General features: G+C 34.3%; 1 protein-coding gene and 1 pseudogene across 1 annotated transcript; one reads left to right on the forward strand and one right to left on the reverse strand.

The window, feature by feature from the left end:
• Window positions 1-336: 336 nt before the first annotated feature.
• On the forward strand, window positions 337-3,657 carry LOC120148965 (probable mitochondrial adenine nucleotide transporter BTL1). The gene is made up of 5 exons (XM_039161917.1): window positions 337-606; window positions 1,328-1,422; window positions 1,993-2,326; window positions 2,704-2,941; window positions 3,121-3,657. The coding sequence occupies exons 1-5, from the start codon at window positions 493-495 to the stop codon at window positions 3,369-3,371; spliced, it is 1,032 nt and encodes a 343-aa protein (XP_039017848.1). The 5' UTR covers window positions 337-492; the 3' UTR covers window positions 3,372-3,657.
• A 487-nt stretch (window positions 3,658-4,144) lies between these two features.
• Window positions 4,145-6,443, reverse strand: LOC120148966 (annotated as a pseudogene).
• Between the last annotated feature and the right edge of the window lie 3,439 nt (window positions 6,444-9,882).

Raw genomic sequence — 9,882 nt, forward strand, 5'->3', positions numbered from 1 at the left:
ATATAAGTACGATGGATACAATAAGAGATAAATAAAATTAAGTGAGAACGTTATAATTCACCCATTACAGAATTACGCATTGTGCTACTTACTATCGGGGTGTGTGTGTAATGTAACAGTATAAAGACACAAAGGAGAAAACCCTAAATACTAAATCCCAAAGACAAACCAAATTCCCTCTTCTTTCTCTTTCCAAACCCCCCAAAATCTATGTGTGTGTTGGGGCTGCCGCAGGCACGTCGGTTTCCTCATTTCTCCTCTTCTAGTTGTTGCAATTATTATTCACAAAAGGAGAGAATTGAAAATTAAGAGATATTTCTTTGCATATCTGATCAAACTGTTTTCCTTTTATTTATGTTTCTGATCTTCTGAGTTTGACAAGTCTGAAATTTTGGAACAAAATTTTATATATTACAGTGAAAAGTAAAGTAGTAATAATGTCGATAACTGGATCTTGAATTGCAGAAGAAAAATTACAGGGTGTTTGGGAACATGGTGGTGGTTGTTCCGAAGGAGCTTGACGAACTCGAAAAGCCTATTTCTTTGCATTCTTCCAAGCCTTTTGAGATACGATTTCAAATTCCCGATTTGAGAGCTACAATTAGAGTGAGCTTCTTTTTCCCTTTACTTTTTCTTTTCCCGCCTTTTTATAGTGTTCTTGCTCTAAGCCTATGCTCTGTTCGGGTGCCGAGAAAATAAAGTTTAAGAAAACTTTTTTTTTTTGGAATCCCACTTCTTTCAAGGCAAAAGTTGCGGTATAAAACATGTTTTTCTGCCTCATATTATTTTCTATTTGCTATGTTAAAAATGTTGGCTGCTAAGAGATACTGAGAAAAATTTCACACCGAACAAAAGATATGAAAGAAATCATCCCTCTTATGAAAATGGTTATTTTGGCTATTTTTCATCGAATCTTTCTGTAAAATTTCAATTTGCTGTGGCGGTCTCAAAGATTTTATGGACATCAGAATTATATTGTTCCAAATGAAAGAAAAAATATTGTTGGAAAATTATATTTGTTTTTTATTTTTATTTTTATGGATATTTATGATCCAATTCTTTACAATGGGCCTAAGATGGTTACCCGCATTAGAGTTAGGTTGAGTTATGAGAAATCTTTTTATGTAATTCATTGATTTTTTTTTCTAAACTTCCATTTGCCGGCAGCAGTAGAATTGATTTTATGGAAATAAAAGAGATCTTAAGATTAAAAGTTCATTATTTCAATTAACTGTTTTCCTTTTGTTTTTGAATCCTTTTGATTGTATGTATAAGGGCCAACTGATTGTTGTTGATATTACAAATGCATGCTCTGATTGTGATTCAGGATTTCTTGAGGAGTAGGGAAGTTGGTGAGTTTCTTAGTGGAGCTTTAGCAGGGGCTATGACTAAAGCTGTTCTTGCTCCTTTAGAAACTATCAGGTTGGCAGACACTTTGTGTTATATGGTTTCATTTTTAGTTTTCTGAGTTCTTGTCTTTACCAATTACCATTATATCTAAAATTTATGTTTCTTTATCCAGGTGTTTGGTAAGTGTAATTATTTTTTCAATAAGCCTGAAATCTGTAAAATGATATGGAAACTTACCTAGAAAATCTTGAACTATGGCTGACAAACTTTTGTCAACTCGTGGAACAGTCGGTTACTTATTGTAATGATTCTTGTGGACGTCTTATTTCTTTCCTTGTAGTGCAGTGTGGTCCACTTCTTCCTCCTGTGAGTTTCAAGTTTCCTAGTGTTTTATAGGATTGAATGTGGGCACCATTAGTTTTTTTTCTAGGGTATACTAAATTGTTGACCTGCAAAGTTTTGGATATCAAGTCATTCTTGAAATCATAGAACACAGAGAAATATCTTATTCGTGATCCTTTTTGCCGTAAATCATTATCATGTGTTTGTCACCAGTTTATTGCACCTTAAACTTCTGAATAGTCATGTTAAGACACAGAGAAATATTTGTTCAACTCATAACGTCTGAGTTCTGACTTGCAGGACCAGAATGGTGGTTGGGGTTGGATCCAAAAACATAATTGGTAGTTTTGTTGAGATCACTGATCAGCAAGGTTGGCAAGGACTGTGGGCTGGAAATGGAATCAACATGATTAGAATAATTCCCACCCAAGCCATTGAGCTTGCAACATTTGAGTGTGTCAAGCGTGCAATGACATCAGCACAGGAAAAATGGAGTGAGATTGAAAGCCCACAATTGCAAATTGGCTCTTTGAACGTTAACTTTTCTCTTTCCTGGATTTCTCCAACTGCTGTGGCCGGTGCAGCTGCTGGAATTGCTAGCACACTTGCATGTCATCCTCTTGAAGTTCTCAAGGTATGTGATATATCATGAATGGATTATCTTTCTTCTTTTTTCCCTGATTAAGAAAAAAAAGAACATTCCACATCGTGATGAATTGTTTCTTTAGTTTTTGTTTTTTGATACTAGTTACAGATGAAGTGCAACTAAGAGTATGGATTGTATAATGATGACATCCAACTCATCATTTTTATTAATGCCTCATTGACCTCGTAGTATCTCACTTTTGTGAGCACTGAGCAGTGGTTAAATTAGTTGATAGCTCATCTTAATGTTGTTTAGACACTTGGGAAAATAATTAATCTGAATCTGATTATGTTGAAATTACTATAGAGTTTCTCATTTTTTGCTTTTGCTTATGGAGCTGAATGTTCCCCTTGTAATTCTTACAGGATAGGCTGACTGTCAGTCCTGACACATACCCTAGCTTAAGCATTGCAATCAGCAAGATTTACAAGGATGGTGGTGTCGGTGCCCTTTATGCTGGTCTTTCTCCAACTCTAATGGGCATGCTTCCATATAGTACTTGTTACTATTTCATGTATGACAAATTAAAGACATCCTACTGCCAATCAAAGAATAAAAAATCTCTAAATCGTCCAGAGATGCTTGTACTTGGAGCTCTTGCAGGTGAGTCTTGGCCCAAACTGTTTGCTTTATTAAATGGGGTTTCCCATATATCATTGATAAACCTTTGTTTTTGTTTTCTCAAAACACACACACACACAGCCTTTTTACCCTTCCTATTTGTTGTTTTGAACATTTGCATCAATGCTTAAAAAATAAACTGGTTCAATTGAAATGGCCAGGTTTTACTGCTAGCACCATAAGCTTTCCATTGGAAGTAGCCAGAAAACGGCTAATGGTGGGAGCTTTACAGGGCAAGTGTCCACCAAACATGGTAGCAGCACTTGCTGAAGTAATCCGGGATGAGGGCTTAACGGGTCTTTACAGAGGGTGGGGTGCTAGCTGTTTAAAAGTAATGCCCTCCTCTGGTATCACCTGGATGTTTTATGAAGCTTGGAAAGATGTATTGCTTGTTGAGAGACGCATATTATGATGGCTCTAGAAAAGAAAAACTCTTCCGGTAGCTGTTACTAGTTGAAGTTCCTCTCTTTAAAGTGCAAAAGAATGCTGTGCTAGCATGGTAGTAGTTTCAGGGTTGTTTATGGGAGCTCCACATGATGGTATTTAATAGTATCAGGATCCATATACAGGTATGACTAAACCTATCAATGTCTATATTTAAAAAAAATTGTTCTTCCCAATTATCAAGTGAGCTTCAATTTTGTTCGGCTTGACATGTACCAACAGATTTCTTATACATCACATGAGATTTTGACCAATTTGGTCTCTATATTTACCAATCTCTTGTTTGAATTGGGATAATTTAGCAATACCCATATTTTTCCTAGAGATGATTTTTTCCATCAAAAACTGTTGATCTTTGAAACCTGATATTGCATTGCAATGGCCGTCTGGGAAGTGGCACGGTTGTGGTGTTAATGGCATTGACATTTTGTTCTGTGTGAAACATGAGATTCTTCCTGCAATTGTCAATGATATTTTGAGCTTATAATTATTGATTCTAATTAGAATTGTTGATATAATCGGGCGTCCTAAGTTAAAAAGGGGAGAAAAATCTTCCTGCAATTTATTGGTAAAATATTAACAAGAATTATCGTGTCAACAAATCATCAAGCATAAAACGGTTCTGGAGTTTGTACTTCTCATTGATATATTGACGTTGGACTTACAGGGACCATCAGTGCTACAAATGTGCTAAAACTGGCAAAACCAAAAAGTTGGAATTACATTCTCGTAGATTACATTCATTTTATGGACGGAAAATAATGAACTAAAGATCAGTAATACATCTTACAGTCTTGGCCAAAGTATAGCAAAAATCAGTAATGCATCTAACAGTCTCTGCCAAAGTACAGAAAAATCAGTAATACATCTTACAGTCTTGGCCAAATTATAGCAACGATATACAACAAGGCTAGGTATAAAGCTAAAACAAAGTTTGGAAACTTCAACTTGCTTTCCCGTATGTTCAAACTGCACTTGCAATTACATATATCGTCTTCAACAGTGGTGCCATTTCTTTGCCTCTGTAACTGGGGAATGCATGTTCTGATTGACTGCGAGTTTTCCACAAGCATGTAAAGGCAGAACAAGCATAATCCTATTTAAGAAACACAGATTTTTTTTAAATTTTCCATAAATCTCAGAAGGATATAGAATTGAGGAAAAACATAGAAGAAAAAAAACCATTTTATCAAGCATGCTAAAATTTCTGGTTGTTAAAATTTAATACATAAAAAGCAAGTGTTCTTTGTTGTAAAAAATAGCAAATCATTTTTTGCATATTCCCAAATCCTGTCGAGGGGAAGTCAATGACATCTAAATAGTATTGATAATACGGTGATTGCTCCAAAGTGTTCTATATGAAATACCCAAGTGCATAAAATAATCAATGGTGCTTGAATGAGCAAAAGAAACTTGACAGGAACTCAAGACAAATAGAGTGTGCTTCATTCAACATTAACCAGTTCAAAGATATGTCACGTTTTAGCTACAAATATTAAAGATGCAATTGATTTCAACAACAAAAAATGGGAGTTAATGGCAAGCATACCTGCATAAGCAACTGTAGCACCAGAGACCAATCATCCAATGGCTGATAGTATGTAAAGACAAACGACGACCTGAAGGTAGACATGCATCGGATTAATAACCATGCAAGAAAAAAATCACAAGATAATTGCAGTACGATTTTGACATAATAAGTTTCAAAAGGCATCAAAGCAATAAGCAATTCACCAAACAAGAGAAAAACAGTTGGCCAGGGTTCCAAGGAGAAGGGTGGGTCTTGGAGGTTAGATGAATCAAGCCCTTTGAGATGTATATTCAAAGGATATCAACTAAAGCAGAAGAATGAGGATCTAATTAGCAAAAAGTAGCAAATTTTATGGTGAATAGTTATTTAAAGTTGCAACAGTTCACCCCCAAAAAATAGTCTTTTGTCGTGTCCAGTTGCTGCAACCCTTAAAACTGACTCAGCTGCCCCAACAGTATTCGCTAACCATGCAAAAATGCTAGTAGCGGCATCCTGTGATATCTGCCACTCAAGTGGATCTACTGGAATCCTATAGAACATCTTTTGCATTATGAAAGTGAAACGATTGAAGGCTTCAAGCATAAAATTCATTACTAGAATGAAAAAGCAAAATCATATGAATGCCATCAGACAAGTCACATTGCATATATGCACATAAGATACCGTAAACACACAATTTGATCAACACTGGACTAAATTTAATAGTTCAAGTGAAGCAGAACAATCAGACGAAATAGAAAAAAATAAAAAAATAAAATAGAAGCCGTGAGGAAAGGGGAAAGAAATATAGGAAATACATGACAATATTAGATGAATGGGGGGAAAAGGAACACCAAAACTGGAGGTGGATTTCAACGCAAATCAAAATCTAACCATAATTCAAACCTATTACAAACAGAAACATCTTCAGCACAATTGGAGCCTAATACAAAACGCAGTTAACTCTAAAGCCCTGATAATTCACTAGATATGGTGAAAGTTAAGATTGGATCGAAAAAATACTTTCAAAAAACATCCAAAATGCTATATTATGTTCTTATCAAACAAAAAAAAATCAATAATTAACATATTGATAAGCACTCATAATTTCTGCTGTAACCATGATTAACTAAACCTAAATCAAGGAGACTACTGCAGTCACAAAATAAGAATCTTACTTTATTGTAAATTTAAAAAAAAACAGAAAATTGGTCTTCACAGGAAAAGAGTTCAACATCAATCCTAAACAAGCAATACCATAAATAAACTAAAACCCCAACAAATAAAAATGATAATTTGAAAGAAACCCAGAGGTGTACAAGAGAAGAAAGCGTACGAGATGTTCATTTGACGAAAGAGGAGGCCGAGAATAGCAAGATAGCAAAGGAGAACGATTTAATACATCGGAGAAGAGAGAGAGAATTGTTGAATTACGGTAGGCACAGTGGCAATACACCAAGGTACCACATATCAGCAATCCCAATGCTTTCCCCACTTCGCTCCTCCCTTCGCCTTCCATCGTCTCTTCTTGGAATCTTAAACGCCTTGACCCAATTTATTTTACGGTAAAGTACATAAATAGTCCCCAAATGTTTAGGGACATTGCATTTTGTTAATCAACTTTTAAAACTTTAAATACAGTCACCGAACTTTTAGTTCATTTTCAGTACGGTTTCTAACATTATCTCCCGTTAATAATTATTCTCTTCTCCTCCTTCTAAACAAGTATTCAACATTACATTCATATAAAGAAGATGGGCCATGGCTACTACCTAGCAAGCTGCCTTCACTGGCCTTGTTTTGCAGTGACTTGTGGATGTATTTTACTGACAAAATCTTCAGAAGAAATAAGATTTAAAGTTGTACGAACCTACAATAAAGATTTTCACGATGGAAAAACGTTATATAACGAGTTGGAAGTTGTTGAGGGCATGCTCATTTCTCCTTTGACAGAACTAGAGAATCTCTTGAGTCTCGAGTTTTGATCAAGTTATGATGTTGCTTATTCAATTCATTGTGTTATGGCAGGAATTAGATGATCCTCTTATCCTAATTCACGAGAAGAACATATCCAGCTTGAATGCTGTTGTAAAAGTACTAGAGTTAGCTTTAAAGGTAAACATATTTTTAACAGATCATTCATACACCCTTTTGATTAATCATCATTCATTTAGATGTTTTTCTCATTGAGACTATTGAAATTAAATTTCCTTCATAACATTAATATCTTCTATGCTATATTTGTTCAGAGGCAGAGGCCGTTGCTGATCATAGCTGAAGATGTAGAGAGTGAAGCACTTGCTACACTCATTCTTAACAAGTTTCGTGATGGAATTAAGGTTTGATTTCCAGTCAGATATGGTTTCATGTGTTAATTCTCCTCTTTTTAGGAATTCTTGTGAACATAAATGTATTAATTATGGTGCAGGTCTGTGCCATCAAAGTCCCTGATTTTGGAGAAAACATGAAGGCTATTCTGCATGAGCTTGCTGTCCTCACATGAGGAGAGGTAGGGGCGGAACTAAAAATTTATTATAATCAGGTTAAATTATATTTTATTTTTCATAAATAAAAATTCTTTTAATTGAAGAGGATATGACATTTTTAATATATATATATTTAATATTAATTAATATTTTAAAAAATAATTAGTGGGGCCAAAACTCTCCTTGACCCCATGATGTTCCGCCACTGAGGAGAGGTAGGGCAATTTCATCTTTCACCTATATGATAGTAACTTGTTCATTGTGTATAGTTGCTCTGACATAAATTTTCATAACCTCTTGATGATGTTATCGATTACTTCTCGTGTGTAGGTTATAACAGAAGAAGAAGGATTAACGGAAGGTGACATGTCACGCCAAATAAAATTAATGAGAGGTAACATTAGGAGCCGTATTGAAATAAGATTAAAAGTTTGGTGACTGTATTGTAAGTTTTAAAAGTTGGGTGACCAAAATGAAACCGTGATCTATAAGAACAACAATGATTCTTTTAACAGCTGAGGTAAGTTGGTTCGGGTTATTATTTAAATATTTCAAGTATGATATAAATTTAAGGGTAAAGTATAGTAATGGTCACTGAACTTTTCTAAAGCTTTCATTTAGGTCCCTCAATTTTTAAAACTTGTAATACAGTCCCCCAACATTTAGTATGTTTGCAATATGGTTCCCAACAGTTACGTCGGGGACCATATTGCAAACGGACTAAATATTGGGGGGACTGTATTGTAAGTTTTAAAAGTTGAGGGACCTAAATGAAAGCTTTAGAAAAGTTCAATGATCATTACTATAATTTACCCTAAAAATTTATGTATCGTCAATAAAATTTATAAAAAAAATTAAATTAATGTTATTTTTAAAAACATATTATCATATTGACTAATAACATATAAAATTATACGAATAGAATCGAATATGACTGCTATATATGAGAGGGCTATGTATATACGAGTGGTGCGTAGTGTGTGTAAAGTATATGACTAGTGCTGTGTTGTGTCCTGACCAAATGCCATGTTTGGAAAGAGTTTGGGTCTCTGAGTTCTCTGTAATGCTTTAAACTCACAAAGCATTTTATTCCCTTTCAAGGAAAACCCATCATACCATTCCTCCCGCCCGACATTGCCGGGGACATGCAAACTAATACCATCCCCCCCCCGACATTAACGGGAATCAGATTACGGGGGAAAAAGCATCCAATAACTCACAAACCCTAATTACATACAACATCAACCCGAATATTCATATCATATTTCATATCTATTATAAATATAAGATCTCGATATCTTCATAAACGAACTAACATGGATTAATTCAATCGATTGAGTATGCATTAACATCGGTTCTCAAAGAGATCAATGACATGCTTGATACTCGACATCGTACAGTCATATCATATCAAAAGTTAACAAATAAAAAATCCGTATTTTTTTTAGTTGTGTGTGAATGATGGGGATTGCTCTTTTTTATTTTATTTTATTTATGTAGAATCCTCCATTCACTCACTCCCTCATATTATTATGTAACTTCTCTTTTCATTTATTGATTTCATTACTTTTGTACTCACTGTCCCATGGGGTACCAAAAGCTTGCAAGTTTTGTCTGAGGGAAATCTTTCTTTGGTTTTTTCTAAGATATTTTGTGGAAGAGGAATCATTGTGATTATATTCAAAGCCCTTTTGGAGCTGACATTTCAATTTCATTATCAATTCTTTCACCAACAAATTTACATGCATTGAATAATTTTCATCATTCAATAAGTACATGAAAATAATATAATAAATATGACATTATATTTTTACAAATAATTAACGTGCTTAATATAATATTATTCACATTTAGGGTTTTGATATAAGTATATGAAAATAAAATATGTATTTCCTAACAGTTTTATGATTATTTTTTGAAACTTTTAATCAGACCTTTGAATGTATAACGATGCAACTTTTTATTTAATATTCGAGCGTTGATTTAAGTCATGGACTGATCAATTAGTATGTACAGTTATAAAAGTTGGACAAAATATGGACCTAATAGGGTTTGAATTCAGCCAAGTGTGCCTGGAAAGGGAGATTTTTTAGTTGAGAAAGAAGCTTTGAGGACTAAATGTGGAATTTAACCATTGGTGAAAAAAGTTAAAACATTCAATTCAATGGTTTAACTTCACATTTAATCCTCCAAGCTTCTTTCTCAAATAAAAAATCTCTCTATCTATGTACATTTGGTCGAATTCAAACCCAATTAGGTTCATATTTTATCCAACGCCTCTAATTGCATATATACTAATTGATCTTTCCGTGGTTGGGGTCAACGTTTAAATGTTGATTCGAAAATTCAGATCGTTGCAGATTCAAAGGCATGATTCGGGAATTATGGGTTGTGACATTATAGTATGCACTCATGTGGTGTTGGAACTTGGTTCCAATAATAACATTCTGCAATGGTGACTGCAAATAATGCAGAGTATAAGT

This window comes from Hibiscus syriacus, unplaced genomic scaffold (genome assembly GCF_006381635.1).
Source record: "Hibiscus syriacus cultivar Baekdansim isolate YM2019G1 unplaced genomic scaffold, ASM638163v2 tig00110988_pilon, whole genome shotgun sequence".
Classification (NCBI taxonomy): Eukaryota; Viridiplantae; Streptophyta; class Magnoliopsida; order Malvales; family Malvaceae; genus Hibiscus; species Hibiscus syriacus.

Excerpts from the sequence above, each read along its gene's own strand:
- LOC120148965 (XM_039161917.1), top strand. The coding sequence starts at position 493 with ATGGTGGTGGTTGTTCCGAAGGAGCTTGACGAACTCGAAAAGCCTATT. Across the intron at positions 1,423-1,992 it reads GCTCCTTTAGAAACTATCAG|GACCAGAATGGTGGTTGGGG; the intron begins GTTGGCAGACAC and ends TCTGACTTGCAG. Across the intron at positions 2,327-2,703 it reads ATCCTCTTGAAGTTCTCAAG|GATAGGCTGACTGTCAGTCC; the intron begins GTATGTGATATA and ends TAATTCTTACAG.